Raw genomic sequence first — 27,396 nt, 5'->3', positions numbered from 1 at the left:
GGGGACACGTGATGCAAGGCTTCTATCCTCCCTACAACCGACCAGTGGGGGCATAGTCGAGCAACATTCAAGACAGGGGAGGGGAGAATTGGAAACACAAAATTGGGATGGGAGAAAAATTGAAAATAAGGAGAAAAAGTGGATAAAAAAAAGAAAAGAGCTATTAGAATAATAAACAAAGCTAGTTACCTTGAATCGACAAATCCATTATTCATAAAGTCCTGCACATTAAAATGTGTAGATATGGTGTACATAAAAACCTTGGAAATCATTTTTCGTGCTAAGAGTAAAAGCCTACCAGTTTGTATTCAATGTCTCTTTCAACCAAGAGAAGGAAAGTATAATTTAAGGGTTGTGTATTCTTAAAACATGTAAAAAGGTAAGAACTAATGTAAAAGCTAGATGTGTTTAAATTATGGCATAGCCTTAGTGCCGGGTTGAAGTTGTGTACTTCTCAGGGGAGATTTAAAAAAAACTTAAAGGATAACATAATTCAGGAGTACAGTTGTAAAACATCAAACATTTGTTTTTTTCTGGGCGGCTGAGTGGTGCAGTGGGCAAGGCGCTCGCCACTAACGCAGGAGATGCTGGTATCGAGCCCAGCTCGCTGCGTTGCTACCGGCTTGGCCGGCCGTCATACTAACACAATTGGCAGTGTTAGAGGGTGGGAAAGCTGGTGGGTGGGGATTTGACATTGTGGACAGCGACTCCTACAGGTCGGTTGGGTGACGCCGGTGCGGTGGAAACAGGAAGTATCGGGGGCAGCGTGAGCCTCCCACGCGTTACTCCTCGCCACTGAGAGTTCGAGCTGCTGTGGTGAAAAGATGCGACAGGCTGCCTCCTCGTGTACCGGAGGGGACACGTGATGCAAGGCTTCTATCCTCACTACAGCCGACCAGTGGGAGGCATAGTCTAGTAACGTTCAAGACAGGGGAGGGAAGGATTGGAAATACGAAATTGGGATGGGAAAAAAATTGAAAATGGGGAGAAAAAGTGGATCAAAAAGAAAATTGTTTTTTTCTATAAAAAAAAGTATATCTTGCAGCATATTTTAAGTTTTTCTTTCTTATATTAAAATATATTTCGTTTTTTAAGAATTTGTAAAGGATAGGCAAAAATAAGCATGTGCTTCAAAGCCTATTCCTTTTTTTCTGTCGTTGATTTTGGATTTTGTGTGTGAGCTTGCCTTGAATATGTACATTTGTGATTTTCAATATATATTTTTTTTGCAAGTCCACACAGGTGTGTTTGATTTGTCTGTAAACACGACCATAAAAAATAAACTTAATTCATTCATTCACATACCAGGGCCCTCATTTATCAACAATGCTTAGAAAGTGTTCTATTTTCGTTCTTAAGCACAGAATTTAGAATGTCTCTATGCACAGAAAAATCTGGATTTATCACACGTGCGTACACAGGTCCTACGCACACCTGCAAGTACTCCGTGTTGATAAATGCCACTTGTTCTAAGCTCCGCGCTCGTGCACGATTTTAAGTATTTGCATATAGAACCGCCCGTAATTAACCATATACAGTAATGAAACACCCCCATGAAATGTGGAAAAGTGGACTAAACCGAGCGAACACGTGGGAGAAATACGCGACAGGCTGACAGACGTGTACACGGTGATGTCGGATGATATCTATTAACTTCCTAAAGACCATTGCTGCCTGGGCAGCGCAAACACTAATAAAGACCGTTAACCACTGTTTGGCATTGGTGTCATTAATAATAACCATGCTGGAATATGAATGCCCTTTTTCGTTTCGTTCTTTTAAAGTTTGATTACCCAGGGATTAAAGTTCTCCGTCAATTTGATTCCAAATCGCGACGGATTTTCCGTAAATTTTCTACCTGCATGGTTTAATATGATTTGTAGAGGCATACAATCTATTTTGATGTCAGCATTAGGTATAGCCTATATAAATTATATATGCATAGCCTACATTATGCAACAGTAATTTGCGCATAACGCAGCATGGCACAGACATGTCACACGGAGCCCCGTGAGCGTGAATATTAAAGGCAACCAACTTGTGTTCAGCTTTTCGTTCAGCGTTTCTCTGATTGGCCACACGGCCAATCAATCAATCCACTAGCACACGCCCTTGCGGCGCGGCAGAAGCGCTGGTCGAACCAGCGGTGTTCTGTTGTGTGACTGTACTACAGCGGTGTTCTGTTGTGTGACTGTACTAAACTCTTCCACCACATGACCGACATTTGACATACAGTACACCTCCTATCTATGTTGGGATTATGTTTGGTCATGACAAAACAATAAAAATCGCTACTGTTAGTAATGCTGCCACCACCCACTTCAATGACAGAGCTCTCATATTTGCGAATGCATAAACTATATCTTAAATTATGGCGATGTGTCTAATATGGCTGTCGCAAAGTCATTGATAAGCGACAGCCATATTAGACACATAGCCATAATTTAAGATATAGTTTATGCATTCGCAAAATATGAGAGCGCGCCGCTGTCATTGAAGGGCTTCCTACAACAGAGCACCGCCGCTGCTGCTGCTGAAGCTGTATCAAGCCGGCGGCGGCGCACGAAAGCCGGGGATAAACCACCGCGTCGCCCCGCTGGCGCTTCAGGCTCAGCAGCCTCCATGGGCGAAATAACATATAACATTACAGTTCCACACTGATGTACAGTGAGTGTCTAATATGGCTGTCGCGAAGTCATGCCTCTCCCTCTGACAATATCATAATGATGTGTTTTCTATATTATATCCACAATCATTCATCTAAAAAATTGTATGGGCTTTGATTAAACATGTAACCTACACCTACTGTAACTTACTGTACCTCTGCTTCCTACAGCACAGCAGGTAATGGCGTTAATCAATGGAACGCGAAACATAATAACGTTACGCTTTCTAGTTCAGCGCATTTCATAACTGTATGGGCTTTGTTTATACACGAGTGAATCTGGTAGTTGGTTGTTAAAAACGCGAAACATAATAACGTTACGCTTTCTAGTTCAGCGCATTTCATAGCGCTCCACTGCTACCGCAGCCCAACACAAGTGCGTTGGAACAGCAGCCACAAGTTGGTTGCCCGCGCTGCCACTCGCGCGCGCTCCTTGGATTTCATTTGGGACGTGGGACGACTGCGCTTGCCTGCGCGTGGGGGCGGGGGGGCGCGGCCAATCAGAGAAAAGCCGAACACAAGTTGGTTGCCTTTAATATTCACGCGCCCCGCAAAGCCTGAATACAGTGAACTAACTTGATCGTTAATATAACTGTTGTCCTTGTATCTTTACGCTTATGAAATCATTTAATAATATTTATAGGCTATAGGCCCTCGTTTGGCCATAATAGCCTATTGTCAAATGGCTAAATCTCCTCGCTGACGGACCCAGTATAGCCTATATCATATATGTCAATATATGCCAACCTCTTGTTCGCGCGTGAGCCCGTTATAATTACACTACTGTCGCTATTTTACAATTAACTATAATGAATTATGGGTCATACCGAACACATCAGTCAAACTAATGCACGAAAGCTTATTTCCGCGTTGCAGTATTCATATTCTACCGCTGGGCGCCAGGTACGCATGCTCTGAGCTGTGCGTAGCTATACGCACAAAGTCAAACACACGTTCAAATTGATAAGTCCCACAGTTTGCTTAGAAATGATCGTACGCACGGGTTACGCACATATCTGTGCGTATGCACCATTGATAAATGAGGGCCCAGTGGGTTCTATCCTAGAGGCAAATCTTTCCTGTGACAAAATGGCAACCAATGTAATCAAAAAAGTCAACCAACGAACAAGATTCTTGTACCGGATCTCCTCTCTGGTAAACAAGAATACCCTGAAGACCTACCGATATTGGCATTAAAATGTGATATCGGAAAATATCGGTATCGGTTAAAATATATATATATTTTTTTACATTTCTATAACCTTTATTTACCCAGGCAAGCAAGTAAGAACAAATTCTGATTTTATTTATTGTCAAAAGTATGCATAATGTTGTGTTAATTCCACAACAAGAGATATGTAATGTTAATTACCTGAAATTATTCAGTTTTTTGGGGGGGAAACCCTGCATATATCGGTATCGGTTGATATCGGTATCGGAAATTAAGAGTTGGACAATATCGGTATATCGGTATTGGTAAAAAAGCCAATATCGAGCATCCCTACTGAAGACTCTAACAGGAGCACTCATTCAAGGGTACTACGACTATGCTTGCACCTCATGGTACCAAAGCACCTCAAAGGCACTAAAAACAAGATTACATACATCACAAAACAAACTGGTCAGACTACTGCTTGACCTTACTCCTAAAACCCACCTCACCCCTGCCCATTTTGACAACCTAGGATGGCTTAGAGTAGACGACAGAGTACAGCAACTTGCAATGGGCCTGGTCTACAAGATACACTATACCACTAAGGTACCCATGTACATGTCAAAATACTTCCCCAAGGTCAATGAATACCACGACCACAACACCAGAGGGAGTTCCACAAATCAGTCCAACCCAGATTCGGCTCAAACAAGGTACTAAACACGTTTCGCAATTATGCCACAACAACGTGGAACGCCCTACCCACAGCCGTAAAATAATGTGAATCCCTACCCACCTTCAAAACCGCTCTAAAAAAGCACCTACGGGAGGCCACAATTCGAACCTGGCCCCGGTAAATGTGCAAACCCTCCCCCACTGTACAGTTTCCTCCCCCTCAAATGTATATATTCTCTTTTAGAAACTCTGTCTGTAAATAAACAGTACTGTATATTTGTATATCTTGTATGTCATAAATGTCTGGATGTAACAGTACTGTATATCTTCTGCATTTTGTTAATAAAATGTTCAATCAATCAATCAATATATGGAATGATGCAAGACATGAATGACACAAATGTTGCAAATGTGTTGGTGAAAAGTATGTGCTTTTGTATAGGTGACGGCGGCTACCAACTCCAGCTATGGCTGATGACTCCTGTGCGTAATCTTGCCAACATTGGAGACGCTGCGTACAATCGAGCTCACATCAGAACGAGCGGTATGATCGAGCGCACATTTGGCATCTTAAAGCCAGTTTAGATGCCATGGATCGTAGTGGTGGGGCAATGCTATATAGTCCCCCCAAAGCACATCACTCCTTTGGGTGTTGGGTTAGGTAATAATCACAATAAAGAGAATAGAACCTGCACATCATATGCTCGAGAATAAACTTTTAATTTATAACGTTTCGTCAGGTCCATGAGGAGTAGATGCTGGAAACACGGTCAATGAAAAGTTTATTCTGGAGTATATGATAATGTGGGTTCTATTCTCTTAACTAAACATTAAATACAACTGTCTCACTCACAGAATATTCCTAAATGAGAAAATATTTTCATTGGCACAGTGCCTAACTGCCTAATGGTCTAAAGATTCAGCACCATGGACAGGTCTGCCCAAAATAATTTATTTGGGTATGAGATGACAAACAAATGCAATGACGAAAGATAGTGACAAAAATGTAATGTGCCATGAAAACAGAAATTAAGCAAGCTCTATACTTTACGAAATAAACTAAATACAATATGAAATCAACTAAATACAAATGGTGAAAAATACTGTTATGTCTATGCCTCATTTCTGGTTTATTTTCCCCCCTTCCTGATATCTGCCAACAATGCTGCCAGGTGCAAACTGCTCCGCAAGCCAACTGCACTGGAGCAAATCAGGAGCAAATTGCACACCTATGGGCGCGCTTGTGCTATAATACGTGCAATATCTTTAGTGAATAATTTGCAAAGACGGAGCAGATAGCGTGCACTAATCGTGCGCAGTTAAGGGTGCTTGTTATGTGTACTTTCACATGGTGGAGGGTATACTTACTGTCTTTTGGTGATACATTCACATTGTGGTTTGAGTGTGGTGTCACTAATTGGTGAGGTGTGATTGACACACTGTTTTTTCTGTTGTAGTTGACACACTTGCTTCTATCATTGAACACAGGTGTGGTGACGAGGCTCCACGCCCTATAAGCAGACCAGGAGCTCGTCACTACTGTTGTCTCTCACCAGTATAGCTATAATATAGAATATACACAGTGATGGGCAAGCTACTTGGAAAATGTAGCAAGCTACACTACAAGTTACTCTCGATTAAATATAGCTCAACTACAATGGAAGCTATCCCCAGATAAATGTAGCAAGCTACACTACAAGAACATGACAAAAATAGCTAGCTACATCGGCACTACTTTTTTTTTTTTTTTTTTTTTTTTTTTACTTCGTGACCAAGTTTCCACCAAACAAATAGGCAGGAAAAAAATTCTCAGTTTGATTGTTTATTATAAAACTGAAACAAGCCCTCGGTCTGGCTTTTTGTGTCATCCTTTTAACATGAACTTGTATTACACACTTCTTCAATATCTGAATTGTTTTACTTCATTTACTAGTATTATGCTACCATGTATATACTACTACCAACTATGCTAATATGTCTATACTACTACAGTATGTACTCAGAGTATAACACTCAAGCTTGACACTGACAAACAATACTACTTATCCTTGGCTGCTAGATATGTACCACTCCTACTGACTTGTTGTACACAATTTGTAAGTTGCTTTCAATGAAAGTGTCAGCTAAATGACCAAATGTATTTAAATATGTAACTCACAAAACATTCCATGGCCCCAAAATCATGTGGGGACCGCCCCTGGGGGTCCTGTCCCACAGGTTGAGAACCACTGCTTTTCCCTCTTTTTTCTTTTCTCCACCCCAATAATATTGTTCATTTTCTGCCTACAGTGAAACATCATGATAGCAGCTATCTTAGTTAAAGCTGTTGACAAAGTGTACTGACTTGTGTGCTGTTTGGGAACAGTTGATTTTCATCAGCTCACCTGAATGTGTCTTCAAGTTGAGAGCAGCATAGTTTTAGCCGTTTTTTCAGTCAAACTCATAAATGTGTCCCAGATAGGGCCATGGAGAGTCATTGTTGTTATTGACATCATCATCTTCATCAATGCCATCGAACCCCTCTGCCATTTCGCGCAGTCGTTCTTGTTCATGTAATCCGTTAAATTGCATTCATTCAATACGTCTGTTTTGATTTTCACTTCCTGCTTTGCGGCTGGAGTCCCGCCCTATCCTGCCTCTGATTGGCCTACCCATAACGTTTTGGCCTACCATACCCAATCGTGAGGTCGTCACTCATATCTAAACAAACCAACCAATCATAGTGGGTTTTTTACGGGGATTTTTTTTTCTCCTCGCAGATATTCTCGTCTAGACTGTTTCTCTCGAAAGTAACGTGTAACGTTTCTCGTCGCTACGTTACTACTTCGTTCTATAAATAGCTCCGCTACAGAGACTGCTACCCTGGTTAAAAAGTAGCAAGCTACCAGCACGCTACTGAGAATTGTAGTTAAGCTATGTAGCGTCGCTACTTGTAGCAAGCTACTGCCCATCACTGAATATACAATAGATCCGCAAAGATCGTGAAATGTCGTGAAAATAGGCAATGGAAAGCTGGCACTAGAGAGCAGAGATGGGCGCTGGCTATGGCGTTGAATGAGTTAACTGTATTTTTCTTTTATTATTATTATTATTATTATTATTATTATTATTATTAATATATATATATATATATTTAGTTTTTTTGTATTCCTGTTGGGATCTCTTGGACCAGATCGACATTGCTTGCAAATAAGAAACCTGTTCTTAATGTTTTATCTGGCTAAATAAAGGAAATATATAATATTTTTGGTAAATTTACATTGACATTTTTTCCCCCACAACACAGCACCAAAACAGCCCTTGTCAAAATCACCAACGACTGAAATGGCTGTTCCACTGGGTCGGTATTGGGTCCCCTCCTAGTCACCATATATCTCTTCCCCCTGGGCACAATCCTCTGTCAACATGGGATCCATTTTCACTGCTATGCCGATGACACACAGGTCTACATCTCCTCCAAACCCACCACTGCCCTTCCCCCCACCTCCCTCACCACTTGCCTTGAGGACATCAGGAGCTGGATGAGCAGAAATGTCAAAATTGTCAAAATTGAGGCCCTGCTCATCGGCTCCAAAACCACCATCACCATATCACAAAACACCCTAGTTCCAAACATCACCATCGACAGCCTCCCGTACCCTTCTCTCCCCAAGTCAAAAGCCTCTGTTACTGTGGACGGCTCCCTCTCATTTGCACCACACATTAAAAACATCACCCGGACTGCTTTCTTTCACCTACGTAACATCTCCAGACTCCGCCCATCTCTGTCCCAATCTAGCACTGAAACCCTGGTCCATTCATTTGTGACATCCCGGATCGACTACTCACTACTGCAATGTTCTCCTCACTGGCCTTCCCACCAAACTCCTCAACAGACTCCAAATCATCCAGAACTCTGCTGCCAGGATCATCACCCGCATCAACTCATCCGACCACATCACCACCGTTCTCATTCAACAGAGATGTGATTTCGCCTTAAGAAAAAAACCTGAACATTTTTTAAACAATATTTTTTTATTTTTATAAACACTCCATTTGAATGAATGAACACATTTTATTTGTATAGATTGAACTGTTCACATGGAAGAGGAAGGTGGGAGAGGAAAGGGACAAAGAAAATTAATCAAATATCTCACTGTTCCCCTAAAATTTTTAAAGGGGGTCATCTTGACCCCTCCCAAGTCATCCTGGCTCAAACACTAACGTTAGGACCTTATCTTTTCTTCTTTGCAACCAGATTGTGCAACACCTGTAACCGCCTCCTGTGGAAGTCTTGCCTACTGCGAAGGGCTGCAGTTGGAATAATGGACTCTTTTGCTTTTCTTTTGCTCTCAGGTCGATTTTGAAAATGAAGGTGGTGACATTTCTCCATCGCAGCTTCTTGGTTATGTCTAGGTTGGCTTCTGTACCTCATGCTTGAGAGTTTGATGTTTCTACAGAGCTTCACATTAACTGGACAATGCTTGCTCTCCCTTGAGTAGTGTTGAGTGGCAGACTGCTGCACTGCTTGCAAGTACTGTAACCTTCTCTGGTTGGTCAGTTTTACAAAAGCAATCCAGTGTTAGTGTTTTTTCTACGCTTAGACCAGGTGGACAAATAATCAAAACATACATAAAGCTCAATATTATAATAAATGATTTTAGGTCAGGAAATCCGGAAATCCGGTTAAAAACGGAGAAATCACATCCCTGATTAAATTACACTGGCTCCCTGTGCACTACCGGATCGATTACAAAAACCTTCTACTCAAGCTTTCAGCTGCTCAGCTCCCAGACTCTGGAACTCCCTGCCCCCACATGTCTGACAGTCTGACTCCATATCAACTTTTAAATGACAAATAAAAACCCATCTGTTCAAACTGGCATATTCACTGTAACCTGTGTGTCACTGTTCTATACTCCCTGTTGTTTGTTTTGTTTTTAACTTCACGTTTTGTTTAAAATGTTTACTTGCCAAGATCCCTATTTTTTACTTCGACTGTCTTGTTTTGTTTTTATGCCCTGTAAGCAGGCATGCGTTGCTCATGGGACGGGGTTGCACAACGTGCAACCAAGCTTTTGTGAGCAGAAGCGCGTGCACGCACATGCACGAATGTGCGCTCAAGAACGCGCTGCACTCGACTCGCTGCACTCGACCCCCCCCCCCCCCCCAGCCTACACCTATCTGCTAAGGACAGAAACAATGGCTTAAAATCACGCCCTTTTCAGGTTCTCCGACCTCATTACCACGCATTGCTTCCTCAATCAGTTTATCAGAGGAATGCTTTTGTCATTGGTGTGGGGGGTGCTCTCCCTGACCGGCAGCTACTCTAAGGCCATGGTTAGACTAGTGTATTTGTGGCATTTTTTTATACGTTTTTGAATACGTTTCATGTCCCTATTACACAGAAATGCGTTTTTTGGCGTTTTTTTGTGGATACGGCTGAAACGCAAAATTGTCTTTGCGTTTTGGAGAAACGCTAAAAAACGCGCAGACAACAGCGTGTAGTCTGCATGAGCCGTTGTTGCGAAAACGCCCATGCGCAGTAGATACCATCTGCGTGCCCTTCCGGTGACAGAGAGCTGTCCCAAACCAAATAGCTGCAGCTACTATGTGTTGTCAAGTTATTGTTATAAGGACCCCAGTCCAAGCTACAACAGTCTGCATTCCCTTAACAATTGTTTGTATTGAGCCATATTGTATTGTACCCATATGCAATATGTTAAAGAAAGTTTACATCCATTCATTCTGCTAGCATTACCGATTGGCACTGCCACTGGATAACATGAGCTAGTGTTAGCTATCAAACCCTGTTAGCTCAAAGCTCCTCTTTCAACTTAACAAGCATTAAACAAAATAGCCCAGTCATCTATTCACCTTTGTTTAATACACACAGCGTTGTCTCTAATGTTATCTAACCACTGATAGCTCCCGATATCATCAGTTTGGTGCTGGCTAAGTAGCGCGAGCTAACGTTAGCTTCTAGCCACAATGCTATACTGTTATAATGGCAAATTCCATTGACGTTAGCATGCAGCTAACAATGCTACCGATCGTTTTTTAGACTAAACTATCCGCTCTTGGTGGTCACTTGTGTTGATGTTAGTTTTGTTTCATCAACAAATGACAGGCAGAACACACAGTGAATGTATCCGTTTTGTTTATTGCACTTTTATTAGGCTTTGCTGAAAAAGAATTGCTGCATTGAGTAAATAGGCAAGATGGTGGCGCGGCATAGGCGCCTGCCTTATTGACATTTTCTTTGCTGGAGCTTCCAGGAAGTGTATTGGCACATTCAAGTTCTGATTGGTTGAAATTGCCTTCATGTTTGCCACCTACTGCCACCTACTGCTTTGGCAGTGTACTACATCAGTGTGCTCGGGTGACAAAAACAAAAAAAAACGAAAGTGTGACTCGAGGCGCACGACGTCACGGCGAAACGCATATGACAATGATACGAAAATGAAACGAAAGGTGTAACCGCACCCTAAGAAGTTGTATCTAAAACAGGAGATAGTTTTGATCATCAGCCCTGTTGTCTCAATTAAATCAACATTAGAGGAGGTGGCCACCAAGTTGGGTTTGATATTGCCTGTATTTTAAGACTTTCATGTCCCTGTTAGGACCAGAGTGTAACTATTACCAGTTAAGTACAACCCGCTTTCTTGCTACAATTGCTTGACTAATTGGGGCAAATAGACTAGTTCTGACCATTGAATCGATCTGTGAATAATTCAGAAACGGATGATTATGAAAGAAACTCATCTTTAATGCTTCATGTGAGTTAGAACTTGGTGTGGTTAGGGTTATATGCTCATTTTATGCCTGTCTTTTTTCTGTTGTGAAGCACTTTGAGCTGCAGTTTCTGTATGAAAGGGGCTATACAAATAAAGTTTATTATTACATCCTGTGCGCACGTGAGGGAACATTTATGTGCATGCGCACGCGGGAGTGCATGTGCATGTGATGTCAATAAAGCGCGTGCAACCAGTGTTGAAATGAACAACGCATCACTGCCTGTAAGGTGTCCTTGGGTGTTTTGAAAGGCGCCCCCAAATAAAATGTATTATTATTATTACATGCCCTCTGCTAAACAATGCAGCAAGTTTGAAAAATATGATTTTTAAAGATCTTCGATGCTAAGATACTACTGTACCTGACAGAGATGAAATCCTTCAGGTGGGTGGAGACGCCCAGCAGCTTGCAGTGGTTGGTGGTGTAGCTGACGTTGGTCAGGATAACTTTCTTCTTATACGTACTCCCCACCTCAAAGTCCTACAAACAGGCCATGTCAAGATTCAAGATTCAAAAGGTTTATTTGTCACATACATACCAGGGCATACAGTGAAATGCAGGTGGCCATGCCGCTTTGATTGTGCAATAATACTAAATAATAAAATAGACATAATAAACAGGTAATAAAATAGACATAAAATAGACATGTTAAAGTCCTGAGATAATGCAATACAATGTTAGCTACGAATTAAGGCGGGTGGGGTGGGGGAAAATGTACAACTGTACAAGCAAAACTGTACATTGGAATATCGACGAAACCTTACTTGGTCCCAAGAAGAGGGTCTCGTGTATTATTGGGTTAGGGCATTTACTGTACATTGGAGGGGGTTGGGTTAGGACATTTACAGGGGTGCACCTAAATTATGTGCTGGTGCACCTAAATGAAAAAGTTAGGTGCACTGGTGCAACCAATGTAAAAGGTTAGTCTGGAGCCCTGGGATACATTTAAAAATAAATATATATTTACAGACACCAGGATGAAATAAAAGACAATACAGAGAAAACAGCCATAGCATGCAATATAATAAAAGTAGCGTGTGTGCCTAAGCGCTTGCCTGACCACAGCAGCTTGAACAAGCTGTTGTTGGGGTGGTGGGGGTCTTTCATTATTCTGCAGGCTCTGGATTTGCACCTCCTGTTATATAAGTCCTGCAGGGGTGGTAGTGCAATACCCGTAGTACGCTCTGCTGAGCGCACCACTCTCTGTAGGGCTTTCCTGTCCTGGGCCGTGCTGTTTCCAAACCAGGCAGTGATGTTTCCAGTCAGAATGCTCAATACAGCCCCGGAATAGAAGGAGTGGAGTATCTTCCCCGATACTCAGAACTTCCTTAATTGTCTCAGGTGATAGAGGCGCTGTTTCGCCTTTTTTACTACAGAGTCTATGTGTGTTGTCCATGTCAGGTCCTCTGTGATGTGGACTCCCAGGTATTTAAAACTGCTCACCCTGTCCATGATAGCCCCATTTATCCACAGTGACGTGTGTGTCCCATGCTGTATTCTCCTAAAATCCACAATCAGCTCCTTGGTTTTACCAATGTTCAGGAGTAGGCTGTTATCCCGGCACCAGCGTGCCAGTACATCAAGCTCCTCCCGGTAGGCCTTCTCGTCATTGTTAGAGATCAGCCCCACCACCACTGTGTCGTCCGCAAACTTCACTATGGAGTTGGAGCTGAACCTGGCCACACAGTCATGTGTGTACAGTGAATACAGCAGGGGGCTGAAAACACAGCCCTGGGGGAACCCGATGCTCAGCTCTCTCTATTACAACTGGCTAACAAAGGCTAACACAGGGAAATAATCCTCACCCTTAAAGATGACTTGTGCATAATATATATTCCACAAATAAATTTAATTGGTTTAACTTGGTTATAATTCCTGTTAAAACAAGACAAATCCTATCCCTGATATGAGTTTTTCTTTCTGTTGAGAAATCATTATTGTACCTTGAAGAGGATGAGTTCAGGTTTGCTGCTGAAGGGCGGCCCTTTCAGCTCTTTCCCACAAACAACTTTCCTAGCAGGCATGGGGCTTTTTCCTACGGGAATGGAGGACGCGTCCTGCTTCTCTGCCCCATCCTGTGGCGGCTTGGCTGGACTGTCCTCATTCCTCTGTGACTGTAGAGGGAAAAGAAGGACAGATATTAAAAGGGGCACTTTGCTGACTCGGTCTCGCTAACAAGAAAGCAGAGTAAATATGGGTTATGATCTCAGGACACTTTACTTACTCTTCCTAGAGTTCGGACTGAATTGGGAAATAAGGCTTTTTTTTTTTTTTTTTTTTTTATCTTTTTCACCCTCCTTTTCCCCCAGATTTTTTCTCCCATCCCAATGTTAGTCGTTATGCCAATTACCAATCCCCTTCCTGGTCGCTGCGCACTTACCCCCCACAGTCGGTCTGGGAGAGTGGAGGCTACCACGTGCTTCCTCCGACACACGTCCAGCCAATCAACCGCTTCTTTTCACCTGGCAGCGCGGATTCTCACTGAGAGGGCGTAGCGTGTGGAAGGATCACACTATCCCACTTAGGTCCTATCCCCGACCGAACTATAGGAGTCGCTGTTTACAACGACCCGGACCCACCCCGCCAGCTTCTCCCACCCTCTAATACTGCCAATTGTATTAGTGTGAACGGCCAGCCAAGCTGGTGACAACCCCGGAGCTGTGAGCTGGATTCGCGCTCCGGGGTTGGTGACGAACACAATCTCCGTTACGCCACCTGACCGCCCTGGGAAATAAGGCTTTTATGTTTTCTGCACCATCTGCATGGAATAGCCTGCTAAATGAACTTAACCTCCAGAATCTAGTCACTCTTAATGAACTTAAACTCCAGGATCTAGTCACTCTTAATTCATTGACGGCCAAACACGTAATATCTCGTGTTTCACCGCCAACATTTGAGCGCCAAAAACGTAATATCTAGTTTTTAGATCCTTTGATCTTTTTTCCTTTGATCCCCGTTCTCAACACTCGGCCGGAGCCCTCTGAGTTACCCTGGCACAGCTACCTATGTTGGAATTGCAATGAAGATCGAATCTCACCAGGTGGCAGTATCGCCTACATTATGAACATGCATGGGCCATTAGTGCCAGCCCCACATCCCCCAAACAACTGGGGACTCTTTGCGAGCAGCACTGAACAGGACACGTTCACCAATCGTGAATATATAATAAATAAATATGGTTGTTTTTTTAAATGGTTGAAATCCACTATTTAATGATATTTAAACGTCAGGTCAGACAGTCACACACACATCGCCTACTACGTGACGTGGATTTGGGCGCGAAGGATGAGGATCACGTCACGGTTGAGGTTGAACAATAATGGGTACTGTGTTTACTTGTGTCTCAGAAAATGTCTCAAAAAAGAATATATGATTTCTTTAATAATAAGGCAAAAAAAGAAATACAGTCCACTCGGAGTCCTTGCTGGTGGACGCAGACGCCTGTCACTGTCACTCTAGCAACCCGGAGGAGAGAACACAGACAGTGACAATGAAGACAGTGACAGTGACAGCTGTCACTGTCAACAACAACTCCGTTGGCAATGGCGTCGGTGAAGAGCCTTTCTAGACCACTGAGTTTGAATTCCCTGCCAGGCGGTTTGGAAAGGAAACATTCACTCGATCCTTCAACTCAGGCTGGTTTAAACGCTGGACATGGCTTCACTATCTAAGCCAAAGTGATAAGGCGGTGTGCTTCTTGAGTTGCTCTGCTATAGAGAAGAAGCTTGTCAGTGCAGACAGGATCAGGGATGGGAGTTTTGTTAAAGTAGGATTTAACAATTGGCGAAAGGCAGGGAAAAATCTTTGGGAGCACGAGAAGTCCCATCAACATACAGAGGCCATCAACAAACTGGCAGCATTAAAACAAACACCAATTAATGCGTTGCTCTCAAAAGCTGTTGCCAAAGATCAGAAGACTGCACAGACTGTTTTGGAGCTGGCCTTTCGGTCTGTAAAGTTCTTAGCCCGTGAGAGGCTACCGATGCGAGGCCTGGAGCACCGTGACGGGGTGTTATATACTCGTACTGGCAATCGTGTCCCGCTCTTTGCCATATCGAGATAATACTCATCTCCAGTACCTACTGTACTACATAACGAAAAAACAAAGCACCCTTGCACTTGACCAGGCCAGCCCCAGTGACTTACCTATAAGACACCAGGCGTGGTCACTCGCCCTTCCTCTTTTTTTCGTTTCCATCATGGCGGCTGCTTTGCACCCTGTGTAACTAGCGTTATGAAGTGTAAAGAGAAATTGCGCAATGTTGAGTATTCGCCGGAGATTTGCCAGCCCCTGGAATCTTCTCGGCATGTTCCAACGGCACGTCGGGTCTGTCCTGGTGTTTCCTCATCTTTTGACAGCAGTTCGAGGGACGACGTGCGAGGTTTAGCTATCGAGCTAACTCGCACCCAGGTAGGCTCTGTGTCATCAGGCATTAACGCTGGTGTTAGTAATGCTGCTTGTTGTTCTGTTAGACAACCAAGTTGTGTATCGGCGCAAGGGGCAGGATGTCTGGGTAAACGTCCCTCTGAGTTGGACGTTTTCCAGGCTATCTTGGGGCGCGCTGCTAATACTAATGCTATAATGCTGGGTCACTGTTCTAATGTTCCCCGCTCTGGGATGTCACCGCTTTTCCCTCCTCTTAACCGGTTCATTGATGAAGGTCAGTTGGTAGCTAATGTGGGGGGTTTTGCTGAGACTTATTTACCCTTTTTACGGGTGAATGGGTTGACAACAGGGCGCAGGGCAGGTGTGCCGTGGCTAGAGAGCCAGGTAGCATCGATCCTGTGCCCCGGCGGGGTTGAACGGTGTCCCACCTGGAAGCCGACGCTTGAGAGCAGGTCGGCCTGGCAGGTGGCGGTATGGACTGATGAGAGTTATATTGCCATAGGATGGAATTTAGCTGCGGCCAGTGTTGTGGCTCAGCTGACCACATTAGCGTCGGGTAGTGGGGCTACAGGACCAGCCGACGCTGAAAACATTTTGCATGTTTTTGGGATTATAGAGATCTTGAATCAGTCGCAAGCTATAACCGCGGGGAGGATTAGGATGCTATCAACACTTGTTAATAGGCATCTCTGGTTGGAGCAGTCTTCTCTTGGGGAGGAAGAAAGGTTTCTTCTCCTTAAGGCTCCTCTTTCCGCAGAAGGACTCCTTTGTCGTTCTGCGGAGACGCGGGCGGTTGTTGACCTAGGTCCCACACCGCCTCACGCTATGCAGCCGGAGGTTGGAGCACGGCCTCGTCAGTGACTATGGCGAGGCCCTCGACAGGCGGCCATGTTTCCCCCGCCAGAGGTACCCTGGGCGTTGAGTCAACAGGTGTCCACAAGGCCGACAGCCTTGGCGGCCGAGGGATCGGCCATGTTGGATGAGCATGGCCTGAGAAACCGTCGCCGTCCTGCCGCGAGCAGCCCGCTCCCCGATCACTCCCTCCCCCAACACCAGCGGAAAAGGGGCTCTGATCCGTTTCCTTTGGCTGCGGGCCGCAAGCCTTTGTTGAAGCACATGCAGCCCCACATTTCGCTTCTCATGGGGACAGGGGCTGACACCCAGTTGATGGCTGAGCCTGGGTCTGTCCGTGAGAATGTTGTGCTGTCATGTGGCTCCCTCGCCACGCGTTATGCGTCTGCGATTGGTGAGCCTGGTGTTACGGCTGCCACTGTCGATGGTGGTCAGCAGTGGGACTCAAGGCCTCTTCGAAAGAATGCTCAGCGCGGGTTTCCCCGACCTCACCTTGGCCAGGCGGGGTATCACGTTGATGCCTCCCACTCCCGCAAGATCGGCAGTGGTCTGGCAGGCGCGCGTGATTTGGGTGGTAGTAATATCACTGCAGGGCTACGGTGTGTAGGAACCCATGGGGTCCTCACCCCTTGCATTTCCGGCTGCAGAACAACTCCTCAGCATGTTCTGGAGGGGTGTTCAGTGGGGGAGCTTTTGTCACCTGGTTTGATGTAAGCTTCTCCCGTATCAAACCGGACCTTTCTGTCGGGGTCCCCCCTTGGGTGCGATTGCCTCGTGGGTTGTATCAGGGACCGTTGTCCCGATTCCACGGAACGCCCTGCCCGCACGGTTGGCGGGTTCAGAGTTGGCTACGCACAGCGGGAGGGACCGGGCCACCTATCTACAGTTCCTTGCGGCCCAGCGCCAGTTGGCGGCGGGTGCGCTCTGGGATTATTGTCACATATGGCTACAACAGTGCCATATGTCGAGGTGGATGGAGAGAACGCTGAGGCGGGGGCTTGTCCTGCAGTTCGCACAACCCCACCCTCCGTTTTCAGGTTTGGTGCAGACCCTATTGTCAGGGTCGGCAGCAGTGACAGCTCTGGCCGACGAGATCCAATCTCTGTTGGCGAAGCAGGCCGTAGTCCTGGTCCCGAGAGAGGACGCGATGTCAGGCGTCTACTCCCGTTATTTTCTGGTGCCAAAAAAAACGGGAGGTGTCAGACCTATACTGGATCTGTCTGCGTTCAATCGTCTGATTGTGGCGAGACCATTCAGAATGTTGACCGTCAAACACGTCAGGGTGGGAGACTGGTTCACCTCCATAGACCTGAAGGATGCGTATTTTCACATCCCGATTTTCCCTCCTCACAGGAAATTCCTACGCTTCCTGTTTCAGGGTGTGGCGTACGAATACCAGAGACTGCCGTTCGGCTACTCTCTGGCCCCCCGCACATTCACCAAGTGCGTAGAGACCGCGCTGGAGCCTCTACGTCGTCAGGGGATACGAATTATTTTCTATCTCGCCGACATTCTGCTCCTCAGCCGGTCGGAGGAGGTCGCCAGGTCTCATACCAGGCTGGTGGTGGAATTCCTCACCATGCTGGGTTTTGCTGTGAACTGGAAGAAGAGTACGCTTCTTCCCAGTCAACAGGTGGAGTACTTGGGCTTGGTTCTAAGTTCAAGGCCCATGAGGGCAACCCTCTCGGAGCAACGGAGAGTGTCTATCCTCAACGCGCTCTGGGGTTTCCGTCCTGGAGGGACGGTCACGGCGCTGCAGGTGATGCGCCTGCTCGGTATGATGGCATCCGCTCACTCTGTGGTCCCTCTTGGCCTCCTCTTCATGAGGAGGATACAGAGGTGGTTTTCCAGTATGAAAATAGACCCGGTGAGGGGCAAGTGGAAACGGTTGAAGGTTCCCTTGTCGATACGGGGGGATCTCGGCCACTGGAGGAGGACTGGTATCCTCACCAGCGGGGTCCCCATGGGCAGCAGGCGTTCACACGTCACGGTCTTCACCGACGCCTCCCTCACGGGATGGGGGGGGACGTGTCGGACCGACGCAGTAGGGGGCAGCTGGACGATCCATGCTGCCCGGTCTGCCCTGCACATCAATGTGTTGGAATTGAAGGCGGTCCTCCTGGTCCTCAGGCGGCTCACCCACTTGGTGGTAGGCGAGCACGTTTTGGTCAGGACGGACAGTATGACAGCAGCGGCGTATATCAACAGACAGGGTGGAGTATGCTCCATCCGTCTACACCGGGCGGCGGTCAGCCTCTGGCTGTGGGCGTCTCACAATCTGCGCAGTCTGAGGGCGCTCCACATCCCTGGCAAGGAGAATGTGGGCGCGGATGTGATGTCGTGGGGCGGTCCTCGTCACGACGAGTGGGAACTATGTCCGTCATAGTCAGTCGGGGGGACGATCCTCCCTTGGGGGTGGATGCCTTCTCGATGTATCCATGGCCGCCCGGGCTTCTGTACGCCTTCCCCCCCTCACACCTGATAGGTCAGTTGTTGGAGCGGGTACGGTGGGAGCACAGGACCTTGATCCTGGTTGCGCCGGTCCGGGGCACGGCTGTGTGGTTCCCGGTCCTGATCCAGCTCTTGGTAGCCCCGCCGTGGCCTGTTCCTTGGTCGGCGAGGGCCCTCTCTCAAGCGTACGGGTCGCTGTGGCAGCCCCCTGTGGTGGGCCAGCCTCTGATGGTTTGGCTGGTGAGAGGGTGAGTCTGGAGAGGATGGACCCTTCTGTGGTTGACACCATCCGGAACGCGCGTGCTCCCTCCACTATCGCGCTTTATGCGGGTAGGTGGCGTATTTTCCAAGAGTGGTGTAAGGTGGGGGGCCGGGACCCGGTGTCCTGCCCCCTGGACGCTGTCCTTACCTTCCTCGGTTGTCCGAGGCCCCGTTTGAGCCTCTTGAGCAAGCGCCTTTGGACCAGCTGTCGTTCAAGACTGCGTTCCTGCTGGCCATCACCTCCGCTAAGCGCGTGGGTGAGCTCTGTGCTCTCTCTGTGCGGCCTGAGTGTCTGTCTATTCGTTTCGATAGCGGTGCCACTCTAAGGCCTAATCCAGTCTTTGTACCAAAAAATATCCGAAGCTCTTTTCGCTCCAGGGATATTGTGGTTCAGGCGTTTCATCCGCCTCCTCACGCTAGTGAGTTAGAGGCGAGCCTTCACCTGTCATGTCCGGTCCGGGCTTTGGGGATTTACCTCAGCCGTACTCAGGGCCTCAGGGCTACCGATCAGCTTTTTGTCTGTTACGGTGGCTCTCGCGTTGGTAAGGCACTGTCGAAACAGCGCCTGTCCCATTGGTTGTGCGAGGGCATTGCCCTTTGCTACACGTTGGCTGGGCTGGCCCCCCCTGGGGGTGTCAGGGCGCACTCCACTCGTGGGGTGGCGTCCTCTGCCGCCCTGTTAGGAGGGGCCTCGGTGGAGGACATCTGTGCTGCGGCCTCATGGTCCTCCCCGGGTCCCTTCGTAAGGTTTTACCTCATGGACATGACTAGGGGTTCTGTCTCCCAGGCGGTTCTGAGGTCTGGGACCTCCCCTGCTTCCCGCCTTTTGGTGGGTTAGCAGGGATGTGTGGGTGTGGACCACAAGGTGTTGTGTCACACGTGGTCCCGCCTGTGCTGTGCGTTTGGAGGTTTCTAGTTCCCTCTTTTTCACACTTGGGTGGAGTTGACTGCCGCCCCCTCTTCACTAGGAAGGATGGGTGACGGGACGGGACTCCCCTCCCCCCTGGTGTGGACTTACGGGTCCTCAGGGGGTGTATTTGTCGGGCCTCACGTCCGCTCTGCCCCATATCTCGATATGGCGAAGAGCGGGACGCGATTGCCAGTACGAGTATATAACGATTATATGAGTTATATGAGTACTGGCTGAGCGTCCCGCTCTAGCGTGCCCTGAGGTCCCTTGGGGGGGTTTTCTGATGGAAACGTTTCCCGAGGAAGAGCGAGTGTGACCACGCCTGGTGTCTTATAGGTAAGTCACTGGGGCGGGGCCTGGTCAAGTGCAAGGGTGCTTTGTTTTTTCGTTATGTAGTACAGTAGGTACTGGAGATGAGTATTATCTCGATATGGCGAAGAGCGGGACGCTCAGCCAGTACTCATATAACTAGGTTATATACATAACCTATCGTTTTGGCAGCTGATGCTGGAACGCACGTATGACTTGCCTGCTGCCCGTCAATGGCTACTGAGACGAGACAACTGGATGACACGGAATCCAAAATGTAATTTTGGAACGGTTTGCTCACGCTGTCCAACGCAAAATAATGTCAGAGGCTTCAAGTGCTCCATACTATGGATTAACAGCCGATGGAACAACCGACATCACAGCCAAGGAGCAGTTTTCCTGCTATGTGTATTACACTGACAAGAATCTCGCCCAGAAGAGCCAGTTTTGGGCCTTTACAATGCTCCAGACACTATGTATCAAACACTGTTTTCTTGCGTAAAGGATGTGTTTTTGCGTTTGAACCTCCCTCTGGAGAAGCTGCAGGGATACTGCTTTGATGGCGCCAGCAACATGTCTAGCTTAGTACAATGAATGGAAGCGGACATGACCGGTTAGCCTAGGCATTGTTCAACTAACACCTAACTAACATGTCCGCTTTACTGTTAAATTTGCACTCTGGTTGGATGTTGTATTGTACTTGCTGTATAATGACAATACATTTGAATCTAATCTAATCTAAATTCGATCAGTCACAAATTGCTTTCACGCTACCTGTTGAATATTTCCCCCATAAGGGTCAGCATGGAGTAGACACAATGGATAGCCTCTCCTTATAAAGAGCTGGCGGGGCGTTTCTGTATGCAAATGAGGTGTACGAGAACACTTCCAGTTTAAGAATGAGTGACGTTTTTCATTCATGGGAACCCAGCTGCAAAGATTTTGGCCACTTACGTAGACCGTTTCGTGTTCAGGAATCCAGAGGAGGATTTTTGTAAATGTGTTAGTACAAACTTTTTACCAAGATATTTACAAAGATACATGTTCTAGAATGAGGACCACTGTTTGCAAATCAATGCTAGCGACCCTAATGCCTGCTAGCATAACATTCGCTTTCTGAAAAAGATGAAGACGCATGCTTTCCACTACATCTGTGTGCTTGGAAACCATTTTACTAAATGTCTGAAGAACTACATTGCTTGGCGGAAGAATGATTTTGTTATCAATAAATTATTAGATTTCTTTAGTTCGTTTCTGTGTGTTTATTTTATGAAACCAGCAATAGATCAGTTCAGGCCGTGGTAGATTATGACAGGAAATATGCCACAACCCGTTTTAACCACTGATGCTCTAAACAGACTGTATAACTAAAATAAGATGTTTTGAGCCGACACTTCATCCAACTACTGAGATGTGTGTCGCCGAGTGGGCCTGGAGAGACACTACTGCAGCTCAGCGATCGTACCTCATTCCCTCAGACCGCATTGGAGCTAACATTAGTGAAACGCCACATAACCGAACTATTCCACCCTGCTTGGACCATCATCTGATTACCAACCTAAGCCAGAGGCTGCCCACCTGTGAGCTGTGAGTCACGTTGCTAAGCAACTGCCTTCCAGCCAGGCCATTACACGCCCGTTCAGCCCTTGCTGGAGCCATGAGCTCGATTTGGAAATTTGTTGAACCAAACTTCACATTGTGTTTGGACTGTGCTATTCCGACGGAACTATCTCAACCTTTGCCAACTTGGTTGAGATCCCGAGAGAATCACTACAAAGCCATTGAACTGTTTGTTGTACATGAACTGGACACCTGGACCACAGAGTGACAAACTGAAGACCCCTCTTCCCCCGTGACAATCCTTCCCTGGGTGTCCAGATCGTCTCTATTCAGAGTAAGCCTTGATCATTAACGTAGCATATTTGGTAATCAATGAAAGTTAATATCTATTAAGACAGGTTAGGTTAGTGTAGGTGTTCAAATATAATGTCTGCAAAACTCAAACCTCCGTATTCTGTGTAATCTACAAATTCATAGCCTAATGTGTCATCCAAATTGGTCTCTAACCTAGTCTCAACCATAGCCTAATGGTCTCCTATTGTTTCATTGAGTTTTGAAAATGTTTTGGTAATCTATTAGGCAGTCTTCATTTGATTCTTAGGGTTATTTCCAATGTACTTTAGCCTCAAACACAGTGCCTTCATGACTTCTATTGCTGCTTAGTTTAGTAAATAAGGTTTGCCTCATAATTAAAGTCTCTGTCTGGTCATATGAATTTATGGGTGCAAACTTCGAAGAAACATTCGCACTGTTCAGGTTGGTAGACTGATTGACTACAACGAGTTAGCCATCCATCTCATGACAATTTTTATGTGAGGGTTAAAATGGATGGTGATGCCCCTGTCTGTTAATTAATGGTATCTCTCATCATGTAGTCATATTATTGATTAATAGTCTGTTTATACAACAGAGACCATAAAAAAGACAAGACGTTCATCTTCAGAGAGAGTGTTAATGTGATAGGCACTTATGTTGACGACGTGGCTGTGTGCGCTAGAGAGGATTCGATTCATTTAAAACCAGCACCTCACTTCAGAGTATAAATAAAGATTGAATGAGATCAACCTCCGGGGTATTTTTGTATTAAACACTGACCACACACACACTCGTCGAAATTGTGTATCTGAACTAGATTGTTCCACTTTGGTGTTGCGTGTCTCTCTCCTCCTAAAATGCTGAATGGGACAATTAACAGTACATAAACATTAGGAATGGGAAGATAAAGCATGATGACACATGACAATGGCACAGCAAGAACATCATCATTTACATAATTTACTGAACCAGGAAAGGCTTCAGTTCACTTTCAGTTCAATCACTTCTGAATATAGCTAGACGGCTTTATAATGGAACAGCATAATGACAGAACATTCTTTTAAAATGATTTCCTAATAGGTTCGATATGACAACGTCAAACAATTCTCATGTCAAAAGTATTGGAATTTTGAAGATCTACGTCCTAAATGCATTGAATTCAATGTGAGTTGAACCCAACCCTGTTACAAACATACGTTTATCAGGTATTGCTGCCGCCATCATCATCATCATCATCATCATCATCATCATCATCATCATCATCATCATCATCATCATCATCATCATCATCTCTATAATCATCATCACCACCATCATAATTATCATCATCACCATGATTCCCATCATCTGCTTTGCAACACTGGGAAAGGTTCAGCAATACCGCAATTCCATCCTATACTGTATGTTCTCAAACCTCTTGCCCTCTCAAAGCCACTATAGTGTTAAGAGCCTGGCTGCCTGGGATGTGATGGCTAAGAGAGAAGATCTTTTCAGCTTGACTTCTCTTACACAGAGGACTCTGAGCTGAGCTGCCTTGTTCTGTTGGGAGGCCTCAATGGTACCAGAACAATGAGAAGTGATGTCTGTCGCCATAGATTTCAGGGGTGGTGAATGAGAGAGAGAGAGAGAGAGAGAGAGAGAGAGAGAGAGAGAGAGAGAGAGAGAGAGAGAGAGAGAGAGAGAGAGAGAGAGAGAGAGAGAGAGAGAGAGAGAGAGAGAGAGAGAGAGAGAGAGAGAGAGACACCCTTCTATGAGTGTGAGAGAGAGATGTTTTTCTGCTAGCTTTGTAATCAGTTACCTGACCCACTTTTATAATGGGTGGCTGACTGGCTGTGGATTGATTTTCTGTCTCCATTCAGTCCTGTTGGGCTATTATTATTTATGCTGCATTAGTTTATGGTCGGAAGTAGGAAGTTGGAAGTAGGAAACAAGTAATCTCCGACCTAGTGTACATGTGTTTGAGCTATAAAGTCGGAAAAACATGGACGCTCAAGCTAAACTTTTTTGCCATTTTCTTTTTACAATTTGTCTTGCATGAACTACTTCTCACAAATACATTTTACAATGACATATAGCTAATATACTTACAAATGTACTTTTAAAACACCTAATAACAACATTAACATTTATACGATATGGGTGAACATGTTGAAATTATGCCAAATTACGCTGAGGCTTGAACTGAGGGTTGAGAAATTATACCAGAGTTTGCAACTATAGGAACGCGCCGTTTATTAGATTTTCCCTAGTAGGAAGTAGGCATTTTCTACCTCTGAGTTATAATCAAATGCAGCATAATAGTATACACTACTACGTTGAAAGTGATTGGGTTTTGTTGGCTTTCAAAACCCTGGCAGAGGTAGTCTGTCAACCAACTGACTATAGGTAGTATAGGCTAGTAGAGGCTAACGGATGTGGGAAGGTTCAGGCACCTACCTTTATTTCCCAAGCCCATGATGGAGCATGGTTACTCTTTTTCAGTGACAATCTGCTTCACATTCACATGTGCCAGTCCAGCCAGTCTCAGTTACGTGCCTTGGTCAATGGCACCTGGACAGTAGTTGTTGAGGGAGAGGAAAGCAGTACTCACCCCCCCCCCCCCCCCCCCCCACTATTTCTCAGTCTAATTGGGAATTTGAGCTGGTGACCTTCCCAAGTCAGCCTTCCCTTGAGCCTTTAGGCTATTTCTGCTCTTTTCATTGTGATTTGAATGTGAAAGCAATACAATCCAACCATAGAAAACAGAGGTTATTTCATGGAGTTTAAAGGCATTGCACTTGACCTATGTACTGAATCATGTAATTGTTTTTAATCCATCATTGTAGTAATTGTAATTCATTGTAATTATTAACTGTTATGATATTTGTGTCCTTTGTTAACTCGTCATCACTGTAAATTAGGGAAACCTCAGTGCTTTCACGAGTATAAATAAAGGTTTGAAATAAGTTACAGAGACAGCTGCTCTGGAGCTTGTGGGGCTACATTTTGTCTGGCTACAGTATGTGTGTCATTGTCCATAATGAGTACCTTGTGTGTCTGGTCCCACAGGCCAGAGAACTCGGGCTCAGCCAGGCTTTCCATGAGACCCTGCTCCTCTTCCTCCTGGACCTGCCCGGCCTCTTTCGGGTCCTCCTGGTCTGAGTGCTCTGAGGAAGAGCTTTCATCACTGTACACTCGCTCCTGGTGATCACACACACACACACACACACACACACACACACACACACACACACACACACACACACACACACACACACACACACACACACACACACACAGACACACGCACGCACACACACACACACACACACACACACACACACACACACACACACACACACACACACACACACACACACACACACACACACACACACACACACACACACACACACACACAACACACACAACACACACACACACACACACACACACACACACACACAGAGAGACACAGACAGACAGACAGACAGACAGACAGACAGACAGACAGACAGACAGACAGACAGACAGACAGACAGACAGACAGAACAGACACACAGACACACACACACACACACACACACACAGACACACACACACACACACACACACACACACACACACACACACACACACACACACACACACACACACACACACACACACACACACACACACAGAGACACAGACAGACAGACAGACAGACAGACAGACAGACAGACAGACAGACAGACAGACAGACAGACAGACAGACAGACAGACAGACAGACAGACAGACAGACAGACAGACAGACAGACAGACACACACACACACACACACACACACACACACACACACACACACACACACACACACACACACACACACACACACACACACACACGTACTGTATATGATCTTTATATTTTATCTTATGCCCGCTTATGCCTGTATTTTTTACTGTTGTGAAGCACTTTGAACTGCAACCTCTGTATGAAAAGTGCTATACAAATAAAGTTATTATTATTATTACATGTAAATCTCTTAACCCATTTAAAGTCAGAACCCACGTCCAAGGCCTCATTTGGTAAAATCACCCAGTTTATTCTACATTCATATTCAACATGGCACATTTCAGACGCTATCAAGCTGTCGAAACACTGAATACTGAAATTCTCATTAGCATAACGTATTATGGCATATTTGGTAGATGCTTTGATCCTAAGTGTCTTACATTACAGTGAGTGTATAATATATGTTTAATACAGCTGTCTTCAGGCGCTTACTTTCCTCCTCCGTAAATGCTTCGACACCACACTGAAGGAGGCGTTCCACCCCAGAAAGCAGCGTTGGAAATATAGGGCTGAACCTGCATGCTTCCATGCTTCAATCGCTGCCATGTTAACCAATGTCAAAATCACTATTCCACTTCTTCTCGGACAACAACATCATACCAATCTACCCCACATTTAGCCAATGCATTGAAATGCTTGTGCAGGAATAATGAAGAATGATTTGATTATTCCATAACTACTACTGAAGCTTCGAAGCCCAAAACATGGTAATCGGGACAGCCCTACATTTGCTTTAATGTCATAGTGTCAGTAACTTGTAATAGTGGAGATAAAAACTTGATTGTCTACCACACCCACAAAGACATCATATTTCAGTGTCTTCTTCATGCAAGGCAGTCAAAAAAACGATGTGCTTCAGATTTCTTTTTTGGAACTGCCACTGTGCATTAAAAAGCATTGAAATGTATCTTTGAGACAATCAAGTTATCCTGTGAGATGCTGCAGGAAGCGTTGCATTTGAGCATGTAAATCCTTGATTGTTTGAACTTCATAATGATATTGTCATGTGTTATTTCCAGCATCTGGAGGGCAATGTTAGTTGAATTCCTTGTGGTAATTTGCTGAGGTGAATAGTAGCCTAGATCACATTGACCGCTTGTAGGACATAGCGGCAGTAACTAAGGGGTAGGCATGTCCCGATCCGACCACGTGATCGGAGGTCGGGGCCGATCACATGATTTTCAGAAGATCGGAATTGGGGGGGGGGGGGGGGGTAAATCGGGAAGAGTTTGTGTTTTCATAAGGAGAGGAGAGACCAGGGCCCTGTT

At 45.5% G+C, this 27,396-nt stretch overlaps 1 protein-coding gene across 1 annotated transcript in view; it reads right to left on the bottom strand.

The window, feature by feature from the left end:
* Positions 1–27,396, bottom strand: part of cfap74 (cilia and flagella associated protein 74) — a gene marked incomplete at both ends in the record, with an annotated part of 422,090 nt that overhangs the window by 311,693 nt on the left and 83,001 nt on the right. Inside the window, 3 exons of the mRNA XM_084333450.1 lie at positions 11,629–11,747; positions 13,211–13,381; positions 25,340–25,458. Coding sequence (XP_084189576.1) covers positions 11,629–11,747; positions 13,211–13,381; positions 25,340–25,458 — 409 coding nt within the window. The remainder of the gene's footprint in view (positions 1–11,628; positions 11,748–13,210; positions 13,382–25,339; positions 25,459–27,396) is intronic.

The sequence above is a fragment of the Notolepis coatsorum genome (assembly GCF_963971535.1).
Source record: "Notolepis coatsorum genome assembly, chromosome: 17".
Lineage (NCBI taxonomy): Eukaryota > Metazoa > Chordata > Actinopteri > Aulopiformes > Paralepididae > Notolepis > Notolepis coatsorum.
This window is presented reverse-complemented; position numbering and strand designations above follow the sequence as displayed.